The following is a 19725-nucleotide window of genomic DNA, read 5'->3' on the forward strand; positions in this document are numbered from 1 at the left end:
AAGTATTTCAGGGGATTTTCTGTGTTTGAAGCAGATTTTTGATTTTTCTTTTTTCTTTACCCCTGCAATGGAAATATAAAATAACAGTGAATGTTTAATGATACTTAAATCAGTGTAAATTTCAGATTTCAGTGTTGCAGAGCAGTCCATTCAGCATATAAAAAATATTAAAACGACATTCCTGAGTTGGTCATTAAAAAGGCAACCACTGATGATATTTATTTCCTGTGACCTGGTGATACCCATAGAATCCACTTGTTATCTTGACTTGCTACCTAAAGCAAGACTTAAAGGCTCTAAAGGCTACCTAGAAAAATAATAATAATAATAAAAAGAATAGAAATATTGTGCCAGTGGCGTGTGGCCAGATTTTTACAGTAGCTTCTGACAAGTTCAGTTCATAACTTGTATCTGTTAGTCTTTTTTCATTACCAGGAATTCTTAAAGTAAGCAAAAGTCTGCATTAGCTGTGTAATTATCTGTGTATAATTGTGTTAGCATGTCTAAGGAAATGTATCTCCTCTCTTGACAACAGGACCATTCTCTACCTGTCCATTGTTTATGCGATTGGGCAGGTAGTGCTGTCTGTGGGCTCCATAAGTGACCTGACGGATCAGAACCAGGATGGCTCTCCTGATCATATAGCAGTGAATGTGTGAGTTACCTTGTACACATTTCTCTTTTTTTTTTCCCAGGCTGGTGGAGGATGAGACAACTTAAATTTATGCTACTTGAATTTCAACTCTCTTTCGACCAGTCTATTATGTATGCTTTAAGAACTAACACAATTTTTTTTTTTTTATTTTCCCCCTTGTTCCAGTGCTCTGTCCATGATTGGCTTAATCCTTATTGCCCTCGGTACTGGTGGGATCAAACCTTGTGTGTCAGCATTTGGTGGAGATCAATTTGAAGATGATCAGGTAACAATGTCTTTCAGATTTTCAGTTATACAGATACTCTATCTAATGTTTTACTATTATTCTAATGAAATTGACTATTATTCTAATAATATACATGTTTAGACAGGTGCATTACTGCAGGGTTTTCCTGAGGAGCTGAAGAAGGAGCTAGTTAATTATTTGTCTTGAACTTTGAACCAGAGGTGCTGATTTTTTTATTCAGGCTCATCAATGCGGTTGTGGCAAAACTTTTCTAAACATCTTTCTGTTTTTACTGTAGGAAAAGCAAAGAAGTACCTTCTTCTCTCTTTTTTATTTGTCCATTAATGCTGGAAGTCTCTTATCTACTCTAGTCACTCCAACTATCAGAGGTAAGGTCACATGTTTGTTGACAATTGTTGAACACCAGAAAAGGAGGGTTGGATTGCAGTCCAGTTAGTTAATTTAAAGTTCTGTTCTCTGACACATTGGAGTTATCTAGCAAATAGTCTTCTGTGTATCATCTGTCTTCTCAGAGATGAGGTACTCTCAAAAACAAGCCAGTTGAAAACCACAATTGCCTTTAGGATCAGAAGTACTAGATCTGAAAAGACATGCTGGAAGTAGCAGTTTGCATGCCTAATGCACGTTTTAATTCCACAAAGGTACAAATGTGTCACTTCTTCCAATACTTTTAAAACTATCACACTAGAAAGAATTGTATTCCTTCCTGAGAAAGGAAGGAGAGAGAGCCTTCTTCTCTGGAAGGGTGCCCATGCTAAGTACAGAATAATCTATGCATGCAGGAATTTATTAATCTATGTAAGAAAGTAAATATTTTTTCATATTGTTAAATGAGAAAGTTATGTTCTCTTTTGCTTGTAAAGAATAGCATGATCCTAAACAAAACCCAGCAATTTGCTAACCTACATGCAAATGGATTTCTGTGGCAAGCTTGCATAGATGGTGCTGTGTGGAGGCATTTGCCAGCAGTTTCAGAAGGCTGCTTTAGTCAAAAGCAAGGAAACAGCATGTGAATTCTGGAATAACCCAAAGCACTGGGCTGAACTTCTGGCCTTTAGATTTCTTGACTGGAAAAGACTCTGTAGAAGAGTTTTAGATGTTTGTGTAATGAAAAATTCTACCCTTTCCCAAAACAGGAAGTAGAGACGCATAAGGCGCAGCATGTGGTTTACTTCCTTGCTGATTCAGGGTGAAAAATACCTTGGGGAAAAAAAATGACAAAGTGAGGTGAGGGAAGTGATAAACTGTTATATCCTGTAAAGGTTAAACAAAAGACAAACACAACTAAATCAAGACATGAATTATCTGCAAGCTAACATTATTTTCCAAACCATACTCTTTAATACTCCTCTTAGAAGAAGTATGGTAAAGAATGTAATAATTTTGTTTAGTCTTTTATTTTATACTGCAAGTAGCTATGTTTGTACTCAGAGCATCCCTCAAGGATGTGTCCTTAAAGTCAATAGAGTCAAATCTATGACTAACACCAAGGAGGGGAGTGGACTGGTGTTTGGGATTTTTTTTCAACAAGTTGGACCTACATTACTAGAATCTTTATGAACTTGGCCCAAAACTTCTGTAGTCTAGTTCCTTTCTCACTAAAGACACATTTTTGACCCTTCTAGTGTAATTCTTCATGTCTCAGTGTAAAACTAGATGTAAATTTCCTGTGAGAATATCCTGAGAGGCATAAGACTGTTTGGCCTGGAGAAGGAAAAGGGGACATATTATCAAAGGATAAAAATACCTGATGAGAAAGTGTGAAGAGGACGGAGTTAGGCTTTCCTCAGTGGTATCCAGTGTCAGATCAAGAGACAATGGACACAAACTGAAACACAGGCTCCCTCTGAACATCAGGAAACGCTTCTTCATTCTGAGGGTGACCAAGAAATGGAACAGGTTGCCCAGAGAGGTTGTGGAGTCTCCATCTGTGGAGACACTCAAAAGCCATCTGGACACAGTCCTAGACAGCTGCTTCCAGGTAGCCCTAGTTGAGCAGAGCATTGGCCTGGATGATTCCCCTGAGGTCCCTTCCAACCCAAACCCTTCTGTGACACATAATTCCCCTTTCCTATAATAAAAGATAAGTTGGATACTGATTCTACACTCCGAGGATGTCAGCAGAGAGGTTTGTTGTTCCCCCGTGAGTTAACAGTGAATGCAAAGAACAGAAACCATGTGGAAAACATCAGCAGTGCTGACTGGGACTTTTATTTGATGCTACTTTTCATTTCAGCTTCAGAGTGTGGCATTCATGCCAAACAGGAATGTTACCCGCTCGCTTTTGGAGTCCCTGCTATCCTCATGGCTGTTGCCTTGGGTAGGTGAATCTCTTGCCATCCTGTTGCCTTGGTAATTAGATGATAGCCATCTCAGAATAATGAAAATGTGATAGAAATCTCCAGGTATTGACGTCTAGTACCTGATCATTTCTGCAATTTTTGACTTAAATTTTTTTCTTGGGTGGGTGGGATTAATCCAAAGTACACACTTTTACAGAAGAGATTGATTTACAAGGAGTGTCAGATGGGGCGGGGGTGAGATATGATTATATCTTTGAATTCTGTACATTATGTAAATTACTGCCTATGTGTCTTGGATTACTGGTGTGTACAAATAGATCTTTTGAATGTGGGGTAAGAATTCTCAGAAAATGTGTGTTTTGGACAGTATCTCCAGTCCAGGTTTGTAAACTGTATGAGGTAATTGTCCCTGCACTGGAGAAATCCCATACTTGATATGTCAGTACTTCCCAAGCACTTGCATTGTTGACCAAGAAACAGGGGGTGACATTAGGTATTACAGTATCCCTCATGGTCCTTGTCCTTTGAGCCCACCTGGCTACCAGGGAGCCTTGCCCATGAGCCCAGCCCAGGTTGGATGGGGGCTGTGGGGTTTTCCTGTGTCCTGCCCTGCATGTGGGATGATGAGGCTGAGCAATGTGCCTGGGCCTGGGAGCAGAGGACACCTTGGTGAGTCCTGCAGTTCAGGCAGAGCCTGCATGATGTGAGCTGTAGCATCCTGAACTCCTGAAACAAAGCCCCTACAGCAAGTCCAGAGTCAAGGTCCTAAATTGCCTTTCTTTTGACCGCCCCTCACTCAAACTAACCTCCCACTGAGCACTTACTGTAAGAGTAAGTAAGAGTTTCCAGATTTAGTTTTTTGTCTTGAATAGAAGCAGTCTGCTGGTATTGATTTGATTGTTCTTACTGTATGATAGCATGTGAATAGAAAGTTGTGTTGCTTCTTAGGAGCCTTATTCCCACCCTGATTAACTCCTTGACTTAGTTTCCATACCAAATTATTTGCCACTATTTTAATTTAATCCTGAGTTGCTTTTGGTTTCTGTTTGCATATTGTAGTTGTGTTCATAATTGGAAGCAAAATGTACAAGAAAGTTAAACCACAAGGAAATATAATGCTTGAAGTTTCCAAATGTGTTGGAGTAAGTACTGCTTACATTCCCCAAACCCCTGGCAGCAATTCTTAAAACTGTTCTGTAAATGTGCCTAAATCAGAAATCTGTCTTAATACGAGGAAATTTTTTGAAGTATTTTACTTTATTACAGAAGGCTTCTTACTGACACCTCCAGATTTCAACTGTCTTTTTATGCATATCTTGATTTTTATGTGGATTTATACAGAATCTATATAGAAACAAAATAAGGTATCTGTGTTATGTAAAAGCTTATCCCAACTTTTGGGAATCATTCCTTCCGCATTTGTGCACCTTTATGCAGAAAGAGACAAGCATGCCTTAAGCTGAGTCAAGAGCAGAGCTACTAGTACATCTTATCAACAAAACCTTATTACTAATTAAAAGAATGTTATTTACAATGTAGAGGTTTATTGATCCCCACTGTATTAAGGAAGTTCAGGGAGCTGCACATCAGTGTGATCCTGCAAGGGAAGGAGTGGAATCTACATGAATCACACAGCATGTCCCAACGTTGCAGTGCCTCAACTTTGAGATCATATTTATTCATGTACGAGTTTCTTCATTCTCCACTGTAGTTTGGCATTGGCCAAACGCCAGGCACCCATGAGAGTAGTTTGCTTAGCTTTTTTGGGTACAGTTGGGCAAAGGAGAGGGATAAAGATCAATGAAGGGCTCATGACTTGAGAAAAGGACTGGGAAAAAAATCCACTCCAAGGCCAAAACCAGTTCAAATCTATAGGTATAAAATAAATTTACTATCAACAGAGTCAGAGGAGGACAACAGGAAGCAAAGATAAGATTATAAAACCCATTTTTTCACCCCTAGCCCCTCTCTCCTTCTCTGTGGCAGTGCAGGAGGACTTGGTCATTTTATCATTTGAGATCTTTTTCTATTCACTCAGAGAGGGGTCTTTTTTCTGCTATGCTGTGGGGTCCCTCCCACAGGCAAACAGTCATCCCAAAATTGCTGTGGCATGGGTTGCTCATTCACGGGGTGCAGTCTTTTAAGGACAGGCTGTTCCAGTTTGGAATCAAGAGCTCTCTCTTTCTATCTCTGGGAGCCAGGGGCTCTCTCTCTCTTTTCAGATCTCCCACTAGACCTCAGCTTTCTCTAACGTTCACCCGCTCTGGCGGCTCTTTCCCCATGGGCTGCGAGTGGATCTCTGCATCCCCTGTGGATTTCAGTTTGCTTTACCACAGTCCTCACCATGGCTTGCAGGGGAATCTTGGCTCCAATGCTTGAAGTACTTCCTCCTTCTCTTTCTTCTCCACTGACCTTGGTGTTGCCATGTTGTTTCACCTCCTGCCCTCACTTCTGTCTCTTCTCTGACTAGAAGAAAAACGTTCCTTGTAGGTACCACTGTCAACAAGTTCCAGTAATTCAAAGATTGTTGCAGGATCCTGCATATCTCATGAGAAGTTGATCTCATCTAGATTCTGATTTGGGGAATCACTTGTCATGCTTCTTCTCTGGCCAGGAAGTCCTGCCACCATTGTGCGCGTACTGGCAGCTGCCATGGTGCTGGTGCTATTTAATGTCTCTTCATGTGGGGTGCTGGGAAGGAGAAGCTGCTGCCACCTCCCCTCCCTTTTTCGCTCTCAGCATGGTTAGTTAGGGGCAGCAAGGCAGGGGCCACGCCGAGCTAGTGTATCGGTGCGGGCAGCACTGACATGGCACCTCTGAGGAAAACAACTGTATGTGCACTGTTTTGATTTTCTTATTACATGTATCATCACAGAGGTGTTACCAGCCTCTCAAATTGGGCCAGCAGCGTGTCCATCTTTAGAGCCATCAGAGATTGGATCTGTCAGATATGGTGGAAGCTGTGGCACTCCCCCATTACCAAAAAATCAGGCTGTGCCAAATGAACATATCCCTATGGATCTGCCAGCTTTATACAGCTCAGCCTGTTGCCTGTTTTGTAAGCACTGTCAAAAAAAAATCTTTGCAGCTGACTTTGGCCATTGCTTAAAGTGCTGCTCCTAAGGCCCAGCTTGTGCATATTATTCCATGCAGAGAATCTTAGGAGTTCTTTGGGACCATATTTGTCCCATATTCAGTGTCAAGGTGTGAGACATACCCACAAGATGGAGCTTCTCATAGTAAAATGTACTTCCACAGCCATTCAGCTCTGCAAGCCTGTGCATATGACACTACTCTATTTACTGTTGTACATAAGTCTGAAGAAGGCAGATATTCCAGCTCCTCACAGCAATCCACATTGGGAGAGACTGCTCTGAGGTGTTTGGTCCATCTAACCCCAAGTGCATGCTCTTCTGGATGCGCAGTGTGAGGCCTTAAAAACAACATTCCCCTAGATGATAGGAGTGGTTAACCAAAGTCAGGTCACCTTTAGCACCCTCTGAACACGAGAAGCCAGGATCATCTTCTCTAATGACAAAAAAATTTATTACATTTCAAATGTTTGTAGCACCATTAAACATAATTCTGTCTCTCCTCAGTTTGCCATTAAAAACAGGTTTCGGCATCGCAGCAAGGAGTTCCCCAAGAGAGAGCACTGGCTGGACTGGGCAAGTGAGAAGTATGATGTAAGTACTGGGGGACCCTCCTGTGCCATGACATCCCCTGACCCTCAGCTTCTTTCTGTCTGCTCTGATCCACTGCCTCATGCACTGAGCAAATAGTTTTGGGCTGTTCCATCATTCAGTAGCTGATCTGGCCAAACCTCAGTGCTCTCCTGACATTGCAGATTATCTCCTCAGCTGCTGTGGGAGAAAGCAGAGCTGTGTGACTCAGTGCTCTGTGTAATCATCATAGGCTGTCCAGGGAAATTCAAGAGAAATGAAAAAAAGACTTTCCCTTGCCAAACAAATACAAACATTTACGGTTTTTTTGTTAGGAAAATAGCAAGCATTATCTTTCCTTCTCTACTTCCTATATCTCATGGCTGCAGAGGGGAAAGGGGGAATGATGCTGCCTCTAATGGTTAATGCACAGGGCCATAATACTTGTCTTGGTATGAAGTATCAGAATTATGCTTTGGAATTTAAGTTTAAGTGGGTAAACACTGCATCCCCTCCAGCCTCAGTACAATTTCTTATCATGACTCTCAAAACCTTGTATCCCATCGTTCTCAACTCGTCCCTTGCCTTCTATCCACTCTGGCCTGTTGCCAATGGCAGCACAAACCTTCGCCTGTCACCTTTATTTTCCTTTTGCCTGTATGCTACGTTTGTATGTGAAATTGCTCAGTTGCCTGTCATTCAAGTGTCCCCTTCCTAGAAAAATAACATGGCAATTAGTGCTGAATCCCGTGTTGCCATCAGTATACATGCAAAGAGGCCCAAGTCTCTCTGGTATCAGTCACCTTTAATCAGCAGCCCTTCCCACGCACACGAGCAGACTTTGTACTATTTTAACAGAGATCATCAGATGTACCCACAGCATGCAAAGTTTAATGTGTGGGTAAACATTACATGATGGGTCCTTGTCTGTTGCTGTGATGATAGCAGCAGTCTGAAACTGTCTCCTTTTTTCCCCCCCCCTTCCTTTTTTAAACCAATTCCTCTTGTGTGATTTTTATTTTCTGCAGAAACGACTGATTGCTCAGACAAAGATGGTATTGAGGGTGCTTTTCCTTTACATCCCTCTCCCCATGTTCTGGGCAGTTTTTGACCAGCAGGTAAGTAGAAATTGTTTGGCTTGGTAATTGCAGTTGTACCATGTCTGTCTACATACTCTGAAGTCACCAGACATAAAAGGTGCCTATGGGAGTGTGGAGAAAAACAAATTCATTATCCTGGTTTTATTGCAAAAGGGTAGTCACTGAGTCATGTCAGTACAAGATGATTTGCAGCCAGGAGAAACTCAGTTTATCTGCGTATAGCCAGGACAGATTCAGTGACTGAAGCCTCTCCAAATCTTGTATCAGCATAGGACTTGGGGGATGGATGATACAGTAATTTAAAGCTTTCTTAGTGCCAATGTTCCTTCAATTGTCAGTTGTCAGATGAAATTTAGGCTCCTAGTGTAAATGAGCTGGAGAACCAGGGTTTAAATGATCTGGGTGCCAGTTTGCTTAATCGCTCACACCTTGTTGTAACTACCTCACACATTCAAGCAGAAGTATAGGCCTGCAATTCCCATTCACTTAGTGACTGGGTGCTCAAGACTCACAAAAGCAGCATTCATAGTTAAGCATTAAAGTATGAATTATAGGAAGATGCTTGAGAGAACCAGGGGTTGAAAGTCTTATCCAAGTCAGATGGTAGGAAGTTTGGACCAGACTCCCTGTATCCTAGTGCTTCAGTCCAGTGCCTGTGAGCTCTAGCTGTCAATGTGACCTGTGACACTTAGGCAGCTCTGCTATGAAATTCAGAGCTCAATACTCATTCCATGGGTAATATCTCCAACAGTGCCTTGTCGTGGGTGGCTGAAGATGCAACAGCAGCCTTCTTGTCTCATGCTGGGCTCAGGCCTAAAGTCTGCCCCACTCATCCCAGCTACAGGCAGGTTTTTGGGGCTGAGGGCTCCAGGCAGGTCAAGCCCTGGCTGTGTGAAGGAAGGATGGATGAGTGGGATGTGTGGGCTGCTTGGGCTCAGGCCAGCAGCACAGGGGCCCTGGGGTGGCTTCTGTGCCCAGCACACAGCAGTGCCCCACACAGCATGGCCCTGCCCTCTCTCCAGCTGATTTCTGCATCTAAGTTATTGTCTGCTGTATTTCACAATACAAGTAAATGAAGTGGAATGGGCCATGAGGCTCACTTTGTTCAAAGGTTTACATTGCAGAGTACTCCCATAGCAAGTTAGATTTACTTTTTGTTATATTGCATGCCTTTCCAACCCTACACTTACGAAAACAATTCATAAGGAGCTTTAGAACATTGGTTTACTGTGACAACTAATTTTTCTTCTCTTATTTAGGGGTCAAGATGGACACTGCAAGCCGCAGTAATGAACGGAGATTTTGTAGGTTGCTTTTTATTATTTTTTTTTCTTAATTAACACTTTTCAGGCCCATTTATTTGGTGTCACAATATTAAATACGGTTTCTTTTTTTTCTTCACCAGGGTTTTCAAATTCAACCAGACCAAATGCAGGTACATTAATTTTCTATCTACCAATTTCAAGTACTTCTGAAAGATTATATACATATTGCCCTTTACTTTAAAAAAACACTTTGAAAAAGACTTAACTTTTTTCTCATGTTTATCTTCCCCAGATTGTGAATCCAATCCTGATTGTTATAATGGTCCCAGTTGTAGATTCTTTGGTTTATCCTTTAATCAAGAAATGCAAGCTGAATTTTACGTAAGTTTATGTCATTATCTGACTTCAACAGAGGCTCATTTTAGTGGTTTCTTTAACTGGCTCTTCCAGCCTTATGTAACAAGAGCAAGCATTCAACTAAGGATGAAATAGAAGTGTATTTTAAATGGTTTAATATTTTAAAGAAATTAAAATATAAAAAACACATAATACTGCAAATGGTATGTAGAAGCACCACAGACTGGTAGAGGAGAATCTGATAGAAGAGAAACAATGTTTTTCAGTTAAGGACAAAATCTTTTGATTTCAGGAGAGATTATCTTGATTGTTTTCCATATTACCTATGTCTACCCCCCTCTCCTTCTTGAAGAATAAGAGGTAGAAATGCAACTTAGATCCTTAGCATTTGTCATGTTTTGGGCTTAAAAGCAACTGAGACACAAGATGTTTCCCTTTCAGTCTCAGCTGGGAGTCTGGCTCTCACTGGATCCTTCTGGGTGGAGCTTTGGGGGGCATTTCACATTGTTTTTCAATGTTGGTAATGAAATGGCTAGCAGTTGCAAGAGTGCTTGGAGAGGCAGAATAGAATACAGTTCTTGAAACAATTTTCAGAGAGCTAAGGTGCAATACTCTTTTTCTGTAGAGCTGTGAAAAATCTAGGGTTCTATCTATCTAAAATCTATCTTCTTATCTCTTTCTTGTTTTACAGCTAACAGCTGTATTGGATTTGGGTTTTTTCTTCCTGCAAAAACAGATTTTTTTTTCAGGAACCTAATAATCATGGTCAAACAATGTTTGAGCCCAGCAGATGCAGAGTAACAGGTTATTAAGATGCTGCAGGAAAGATGTATTTCCTGATAATGTAACTATGAGTTGAGAGGTACCCAGCTTAGCAGAACACTTTCTGTAATAACATCAGCCCTTCAAATGGTGATAATGTTCTGGTTTGGCCATTTGAGTCTCCCAGAGTGGAAAGAAAAAACAAGCAGCTGAAGCTTTGAATTGGCACTTCTTTTAAATCTCACGTGTCTTTTGTTGTACTAGGGCCCTGAAGAAGATGACTGTGGGGATGTTCCTTGCCTCTATGGCTTTTGTTGCTTCTGCCCTTGTGCAAGTTCAAATAGATGTAAGTTCAGCCACGTGCGAGTATTTACTATTAATATTTAGCTGTTAATTCAGGAAAAAAAAAAAGGTGTGTTTAAGGGAAAAATGAACCAAGACTCCTAAATTTGGAGCCAATCATATAGGCATAGATAAGTAGAGGGAGGGGAAATATACTGCAATACTGTGGGTAGTATAGTAAAATTATCTAGCAACAAACACCACCCTGCAAAACATCACATGGCAGTTAATACAAATCATTCATTAAAAGCAATCTCAGTCTTTAAACTGAGACTAAAAGCTGAAAACCAGATGCTTGCCCTACCAGAGGGCTGCTTTGTATGTTCGACCTCTTATGATATTTAGAATGGAGGTGAAGTGTGACAGTCTGGGAAGTGTCATCACAGCAGGAGCAAAGATGACACTTGTTGAAGGAAGAATTTGTCTCCCCTAACCTTCCTTGCCCCAAAAGGAGGTGCCATGCCTGAACAAGATGAAGCTTTCCCCTGTAGCTGGGATATTGGCAACACCTCTGGGTGGTGATCCATTGCATCCCAAGATCTGAACAGCTATCTAGAGGTGTCTGTTGTGGATGAGAGACTTCTTTCCTAAGGCAACTTGTGAGACTAGTAAGAAAACCTGATTCAAATTTCATCTTTCAGACAATCACAGATCAGCAGGCAAATGCTAATCTTCAACATGAAATAATAAAGATTACAGTAATTAGAATTTTTTTTTCCAGGTGACCTAGGGCACTGATTTTACTTTTTTTTGTCTGTCCTGTAGAAAACCTATCCAGTTTTCCCTGCAGCTGGGCAAACTCAAATCAAATTAATAAATCTGGGTGCTGTTGCAGCAACGGTTCAGTTCCAGCCTCAACTTCAGAATGTGACTGTAGCACCTAATGAGGCAGTAAGTAAAGGCAGATGTGAAATCTTAAATAATTTAAATTAATTAAGCTATAAAAAAATCTTATCGTGTAAGTCAGTGTCATTCTTAACTAATGGTTCAAAATTGATTATTTTCTAGGACTTTTTTACTCTAATAATTTTAATGATTTCTTTTTGTATTGTGGAATGAATTGTTACTGAAAACACAATGATTTAAGAAATGGTAACTATGTCGATATTTGAAGTATTACTACTTTGTTTTGACAAGAGTAGTTTTTTTCCAAGAAACTTTCATAAACTTAACAATGATCTGGAACTAGCTGAAAATTCGACTCCTCTTAAAAAGGTTCCATTACCTAAAAGCCTTCCTTCAGGAAATGTACAGCTCAAGCGAGTTGCTGCTATTACTGTGAGAGATGGCTTACCCAAACAAGGAGCTCCTTCTGTGGCTACATCACAGATTAGGCTTCAGATTTTGCTGCCAAAGAACTTTTTCAGGTTCTAATACAGCACAGCATTGCTAGTTCTATTGACAGCAAAATGTGGTGGCTCTGATGGATGTTTTTGATAAGGGGTCTTAGAAAGTGTGTTTTCTGATAGCGTGCAATTCTGTTTCCCTTTAAGAGGAGAGGTCCTATTCCAACCTCCTCCAAATTTCCTCACATGGAAACAGAGCTGCAAGGAGAAGATAAAGGCACCCAAACTGTATAATGATAGGGAATTGATGTGACCATGGTACATACCTGAAAATGAAAGGTATAGAATGCTCTATTCCCTCTTATAGACACTTTATCATCCAGATGTGGATTATAAAGTGCTTTTGATAATCCTATAAAATAAAGGGACTATTTTAGTGTAGCACCAATGTGCTTATTATTGTTTTAAGTATTTTATGTTGATTAAAACATGTCATTTCTGCTTTTTGAAAAATACTGCATCGCATCTTAATGCTAGTTCTACATCTGTGGGTAAATAGAATTTTACTTATGGTTATGGTAAGATTTATCTGGAGCAAGAAATAGGAAAATACAACCGCTATTCCATAATGCTTGTAGGAAGCTCATGTAACTTTAAAGCTTGTGTAACAAATTAAAGTAATAAAAATTAATGATTAAATGGAATTAACGCTTGATGTAGAAAACTGGTTGAAAATGAAAGTTAGGAGATGTTCATCATCTCTGGTACTTCAGAAGTAACATGTAAACTTCTGACCCTCTCAAGGGCCCATAACATTCTCTCAAAAGTCTAAACAAATATGAAGTTACACAGAAATCCATTGGCAATTTGTCTTTGTAGACTGGCTACTTGACATTTGAGACTTCTAAGCTGCAATCATTATATATAAATTCTTCAACTCTAAATAAAACTGAGCCTTTGGAGCTGCTAAAGGAAGAACGCTACACACTGGCATTTAAATGGGGTCCAACAGACATCAATTCTAATTTGGTAAGTCTGCTTATTTCTTAAGATATAAATCAATGTTTAGACAACTATCTTTGTGGAGTATGTGAGGATAACAGGACAAACTCTGGATAGCTTTTCTCCTTTATCTTGTTTTCTGTCTTTTCTTGTCTCTGCTGTACCTGTAAGACTAGTGTGCTGCAGAGATGTACCAGGATGTTCTTTGAAAAAAATTACCAATTTATTATGTACCTTGACAAACTACCCTTTCACCGAGACTTAGATGTTTGGTGATACAGTGTTTTCTAGTAGATGTGTGTGCTAGTAGGATCCTAAAGAGGAAAGTCTGGAGTCCTGCTCTGAAGCCTCTGTTAATTCCCACTGCTGTGTAACAGTGCATATTTAAGCTGTTCTCTGATGACAAAAACATATTTTGATAACGGGCTCTTCCACCAGATACACGACAACATCAAATCAAAACCAGCAAAAGGAAAAAGTCTCGTCAGGTACAGTTTTTCTTGTGTCCAAATTTTGACAGTAGTGTGACTCTCTTTTAAGTCTGTCTTTGGGTGGACTCTTCTTGTTCAAGTGTAGCTTTCTATACCATAGGAACTCGCCTCTTGCTGGACACATCCTTTGATGTTTTAGGGGATGGGATAACTTCTGAGTCATGATTTACTGAAGTTATCTTGCATGCATGCTTTGGATATAATTTAGCTAAAATTGGAAGTGTATGCTTTGTTCCAGTGCCTAGATTTTTTTTATTGGACAAATAGCATGGATTACATATCTATGCCTCCTTTTAAATCTTGAATAAGAGGCATCCTCCTACTTCTCCCCTCTCTGCTTTTCTTCTACATCTCCCACTTGCAGATGCATTACCCACTGGGTGTAGTAGCAGCTCACTTTTGATGTTCTGCTAAGACAGTGGGTTGATGGGGGTCTGGCTGGCTTTTTGTATTACCTACGTTTCTAGGAGATTTAGAATTCTTTCCAAAATGTTAATTGATTGAAAAAAAGAAAGGCATTAAATGGGAAGACTTGATACTTGTGCTGCCAATATATAATTAAAAGTAAAGCCTGTATTTTTTGTCTTACGCATGTTTTGTGTCATTTTAATCACTCTTCCATTTTAAAGGTTCATAAACAATTTAAATATTGCTGTCAATATTTCTATGGATAACACAGATTTTGGACAACTGGATCCTCTTTCTGTCAGTAATTACAGTGACGTTTCAAAACCAGACTGGTAAGCACTTTCCTTTATCCTAATTTAATCTCCTAGACATACTTGTCCTTGGGAAAAGAGCATGGAACTTTTTAAAATATCTAATACACACAATTGACTGCACCTATGCTCTGAAGTGTTGGTTTGGGTATTTTCTTTTTCAGGTTATATAACATTAGTATTTCAGCACCTGGGATCCACTGTGGAGTTCTTTCAAAGAAATTTGGATATGGTGGTGTCTATACCATTTCAGTTGATAATGTGAGTTGCCACTTTTTGGATGGAGAATATAGAATTACTTTCCATGTTGATACTTTAATTTAAAAAAACACTTTTAGAATTATTCCTCTCCTCTTTAATCCTTTTATTTCCTCTTGTTTTTAAGTATATTTGGTAAAATTCTGGTATCTTAAACAGGACATAAAGTCGTTGTTAACTATAAGAATAATGATGGTTATGATAGTAACATAATGCAAGAATTCATGATCACCAGTAATGGCCTTAAATCTTTAGCCCTGTTAGACACTACAGATTTGCATGAAGCCTGCTGTAAAAAAGCTATACTTTATAACTAGGTATTCAGTGCTTCATATGCAATATTTGTTATTTACACTGAACTTCCTCTATGACTATAGAACTGCTTAGAATGCCTTAACTGTGCACACTCATTATTATTGTTCCTAACATGGTATTTGAATTTCCAGTGTGTTAAAGACAAACTTAGCATAAATTACTTTGAAGATGTGGCACCAAATACAGTCCATATGGCTTGGCAGATCCCTCAGTATTTTCTTCTTACATGTGCAGAAGTACTGTTCTCCGTCAGTGGGCTGGAGTTTTCATACTCACAGGTAGGTATTCTTCTCCTTGTGTTCAGAATCTTGGTGCAAGTTAAGATCTTCCATGATGTATTGCTGTTAAGTGGTGGTTTTGTGCTGCTGTTTTGAGCAGCTATGTCCCTCACAGCTCCTAGAAGGCTTGTATAGGCTGATGCAAGTTGGCCCTGTTTCACTAGGATTTGGTGTTCTCCATGAAGCTCTGCTGAATTATATAATTTGAAGACTTGACTACCAGTCCTCAAATTTTCTTCTCATATGTGACTTTCCACTGAAAATAAGTGCAACAGTTCTGTTGCGGTAAAACCAAACTGGAGAGCTCTCACATATAAAATGAGGAAGTACTGGCACTTTATCTCCACACCAGTTTACTCCACAGAGCCTTTTTGTTAGCCTTTTATTAGTGTTCAGTTATACACTTTTAATTCCTTTGTCTTCTGACTCCAGTTTATTAGCTGTGTGTATTTCTTAATTCAGAATCTAGAAACTGCAGTGATGGAAATGTTGTGAGGTGTGGTTTGCTAGGTGATGCGCTCAATTTCTTCATGTCATGTGTGCCATGTGTTCCTGAGGTGTAAAATATGCCTGTTAGTTACTGTTAGTGTGTATAAAATAAAAGGTGTTATAGTTAGTGTGCTAGAGGCTTCTTGCTCCTCAAAGCCTTCTCCAGACCTGTTTAGCTCTCTAGCAATTTTTAATGTCAAAAAATAAATAAACAAAAAGCCCCAGTCACCACCAAAACCACCAAACCATGAAATCTTCTTCCCTGCAGAGAAAAACAGTAAGGTGAAGAATGCAGTAAATGTATCAGAAAATGAGTGATACCACCAAAACTTAAATGTCTGTCTCTACAGGCCCCATCTAACATGAAGTCAGTGCTGCAGGCAGGATGGCTGCTGACTGTGGCTGTTGGTAACATAATTGTCCTGATCGTGACAGGGGCATCCACAATCAAAGAGCAGGTAAGCATGCCTGTAGTAGGTGTGCTCTTATGGTAGGTACACTGTGAGAAAGCAGTTGTAATCTGGGGGGAACCATGGCAGGTAATACAAACAGGTTTTCAGCAAAGGTTTCTACTTTTCTGTTGTTTGCCATCCTTAACTCTTGCTGACAGGCTCCTTTTCTTGCAAGCAGCAGTTTCTAGCATCTCAGCAGTAAATTTCTTCTCTTGGTGTAGAAAGTCTGTGAAGTTTCGAGCTGAAATTCTGCATGAATGGAATTAAAACCTACCAAAGTTCTGTTAATTGCTTCACCTGCACACCACAGCCTTGTCGTACCCCTTCTGACTCCCTTGGTTTCAAACCTTATTCTTTGGGGCATAGAAACTGTGGCTGTCCTGGTAAAGAACAGTTCTGCAAGACTCTCTATTTATTAGTGGTGCTCCATAGGGAATTAAAATGGCTTTGTGAGAGAAGGAGGAGCTTTTCTCTGAAATAGCTCTGGTAGTCCCCTGTTTCAACTAAAATAAATCAGAAAGAGCATGAAACAGAGATGTTGAGACTTTTCAGGTAGAGTTTCTGGTCTTGATCTCTGCCCACATTTGTGGTCACTAGATCAGCAGTAAAAATTTCTAAGTGGAAGCAGAATCAGTAAAAGCCTGGGTTAGAGTGAGATTATCTGACCAAAAGGAAGGGGCTGAGTTTCCTTCTCAGTCTTTCATGCAATTCCCATTTCTTCTGGGAAAAAGAGATTGCAGAATTTTTCAGCATTCACAGAATTTTTGTATTTTCAGTATAGAGAGGAATGCTGAAAGAGCTTTAATTCTGAGTTGCTTTAATATGCATTATATGCTTAATTAATACTTAGTCCTTTAAGCCCTATGATACCTGTTGTGTATACCAAATTTCTTATTCTAAGTTTACTTCCTGAAAATACTAAAATGGTGTAATACTCTTGACAAATGAATATTGGTGGGTAAATTCTGTTTGTTTTTTTTTTTTACAGTGGGCAGAGTATGTGCTGTTCGCTGCCCTGCTGTTGGTAGTTTGCATCATTTTTGCTATTATGGCTTCTTTTTATACCTATATTGATCCGAATGAGATTGAAGCCCAGCTCAGTGAGGAAGAAAAGGAAAAAGAGAAGAAGGATCAAGATGACAATGAAAAGGCAGCAGAAGCTGATTCTCGAATGTAAACGCTGTATCCAAGGGGTGTTTGTAAATCATGGAAATCCCATTGACTCTCTTGCAGTCAGAGGAGTCAGGGTATCAGTCATAACACTTCTGGATTACGTGTCTTGTGGGAGACATTAAGCAAAACTGTTTTAACTTAAAGTGCAGCCTCACTAGGGAAGCAATAGGAAAATATTAGTCTCTCTTGTACTGAATGTGATATCCTCAAGAAACTCCAGCAGAATTTGCACTCTTAATGTACCTCAATCATAAATATTATAGCATTAGAATATTGAAGTTAGACTTGGAACTATTGGACCCTTTGAAAAGATGTATTTTTATACTGTATTTCAATTTTATATTGTGAAAGAAACAAGACTTGTCAAGGAACAGCAATCGAAGCCAAGCTCTTTGCATGATCTCTCTAGCATCACTGTTACTTGAAAGCAGCAGGTCACATGTGCCTTAAATTCTTTTGTACTTCCTTAGAGATAATGGGAGCAAAGCTCTGGCAAGTGATCAGATTAAAATATTGTCTGTGTTCTAAGTAACCTGGATGTGCGCTGTAATATAACGCCTTGTCTGCCTGTTCACTACCCATTTAACTCCTGTTATGTCTTTAATTAATATTAGAAGTGTCCACTCAGGTAAACTGATAACGGCAAATGACCTTTGGAACAAGCAAGAGCAATAAAACCTGTGTTATAACAAAATAAGGAAAGTGTTTTAAGAATATGACTTACAGTTTCTTGTTAACAAAACTCACTACCACCTCCCTGCTGCCTCTCACTACGTGCTCCATTACTTAAGGCTAATGGATCAGTGCTGGTCTTCTCTATCTTAATATACCATAGCATTTATCAAATTTATGCTAGGGGATACCAAATTTTGCTGCTTCACTACTACTCCTGTAGTTCTGTGCTCCATGTTATGGAGTGCCAGTGGTCTGCATGTTATTTTGGTAATTCTCATTCTTTAAGGTCTACATCCTACACTTTTTCCAGCAGCTTGGACTCACTGGCCCCTCCCTTAACTTGGCCAGACTTTCAGATGCTTTCATACCTGTCTCCCAATACTCTTATCCTATTGTACAGCAATTCCATTTTGGTATTTGCAAGTGCTGACACAGACATCCATATTCAAGCGATGGGTGCTCTGCTCGCACTGCAGGTACATGGGCCCCTGTGCTCCTTGTTCCCACTGGAGTTGCTGGCACCTGGGTCTTCATGTGCACAGAGAATAGAGTCCCCCCACCCAAGAAGACAGTTTCAAATGGAGTTTGAAAAGGCAAGTCCAAGGTGCTCTTTGCTTGTGTTAGAAATAGCCCTGTTACCCCATAGTCAGAAATCCCCTCTTGGTCTTCAGGTCATCTGGGGAGAGCCTTTCCCATGGATTTTTGATATTGCATGTCCCCCAGCCAATGGAACTGAGGGTCTACTGTAACAGCCACAGGTAACTGGCTCCCCGCCATCCTCTGAGGAGTTAAGGGAATTTTTTACCATCTTTATTTATTTATTTACAGACTAGCCAGCTTTTCTTCTGCCATGCAAGTTAAGCTAAATAAATTATCTCCTAACTGTATCCAATAGAATAGCATCTTCTGCCTACTCCTTTATCCATGCCAGGTGAAATGTTTATTTATCATTTTTACACTACCTTTTTTTCCCTTTGGAATACAGGTCACGTGTCTAGTTTTTATACCATAAGCTGCTGTATCTTATTGCTTTAGCAAACCCACTACCTTGTCTACAACATGATGGATGTGGTTCATGGTTAGAAAGCCAATAATACTGTAAAATTAGATAGGGAACCTTTTTCATGGGGTGAAAACTACCTATAAAGTAGAATGGAGACAGTTGTATGTGACAAGATTTTAATCTCATTTTCAACAAGGATTTAAATAATTACAATATCCATGTGCCTACTCAGGTAGCTCCTGTCAGCATTGCTGTGACTGTGTTCAGAAGCTGTGTGCAGGGCATTGGTCTTTGGGCTGGAGTGCTTTCAGTTCCTTAGTTTAAAGCATTTAAGAGGTACAGTTGACCTCTAAATGTGACAGTGTTTAGTTTAGCATGCTGCTGTCTAGACTGTCAGACTTGCTGAGAGGGTCTTTTTTTGTATATAATTTTTTGTTATGGAGAAGACAGCCTGAAATGAATCAAATTAACAGTTGATCATTCTAAATTAACAATATGCAAGAGTAATGAATTATGATACCCTGTTCTAGCATTCCAGTCTGAACTCATGCATGGTCAGATAGATACAGGAATGTGTGTGTCTGTATGCTTAATAATATTTCAAATATACTGTAAAGCTTCCAAGGTTTTTCCATATTCCCCCTTAACCTCAGCCTAATGACACTTGACGTAAAATAATTCAATGTTGTATTCTCTGAGCTACATTAATCCATCCTCTGCCATTTTCTGTTCTTAAAAATTGGCATATTAGCAGCATAATCCTTGGAAAAACTTATATGTAGTTACAGACAAATGTCTATACAAAGTTGTTGGGTTTAAAATTTCCTGGAAGCAATTGCAAGCCACCCAGACATCCTCTACAACTTGCTTTTACTGTTTTCTTTCACAGCT

General features: G+C 39.7%; 1 protein-coding gene across 3 annotated transcripts in view; it reads left to right on the forward strand.

Annotated features, from left to right (window-relative positions):
• SLC15A1 (solute carrier family 15 member 1) overlaps window positions 1–17850 on the forward strand; it is a 36314-nt gene extending 18464 nt beyond the window's left edge. For all 3 annotated transcript variants that reach the window (XM_086880833.1, XM_086880831.1, XM_086880832.1), the window contains exons 5-23: window positions 536–655; window positions 821–920; window positions 1180–1270; window positions 3139–3222; window positions 4265–4347; window positions 6805–6891; window positions 7896–7985; window positions 9227–9271; window positions 9373–9402; window positions 9525–9613; window positions 10616–10697; window positions 11459–11584; window positions 12859–13008; window positions 13420–13469; window positions 14102–14212; window positions 14356–14452; window positions 14896–15042; window positions 15882–15989; window positions 16972–17850. In XM_086880833.1, the coding sequence (XP_086736959.1) occupies window positions 536–655; window positions 821–920; window positions 1180–1270; window positions 3139–3222; window positions 4265–4347; window positions 6805–6891; window positions 7896–7985; window positions 9227–9271; window positions 9373–9402; window positions 9525–9613; window positions 10616–10697; window positions 11459–11584; window positions 12859–13008; window positions 13420–13469; window positions 14102–14212; window positions 14356–14452; window positions 14896–15042; window positions 15882–15989; window positions 16972–17160 (1879 nt within the window). In that variant the 3' untranslated portion in view covers window positions 17161–17850. The remainder of the gene's footprint in view (window positions 1–535; window positions 656–820; window positions 921–1179; window positions 1271–3138; window positions 3223–4264; window positions 4348–6804; window positions 6892–7895; window positions 7986–9226; window positions 9272–9372; window positions 9403–9524; window positions 9614–10615; window positions 10698–11458; window positions 11585–12858; window positions 13009–13419; window positions 13470–14101; window positions 14213–14355; window positions 14453–14895; window positions 15043–15881; window positions 15990–16971) is intronic.
• The last annotated feature ends 1875 nt before the right edge of the window (window positions 17851–19725 follow it).

This window comes from Cyanistes caeruleus, chromosome 3 (assembly GCF_971803275.1).
Source record: "Cyanistes caeruleus chromosome 3, bCyaCae1.hap1.1, whole genome shotgun sequence".
In the NCBI taxonomy this organism is placed as follows: domain Eukaryota; kingdom Metazoa; phylum Chordata; class Aves; order Passeriformes; family Paridae; genus Cyanistes; species Cyanistes caeruleus.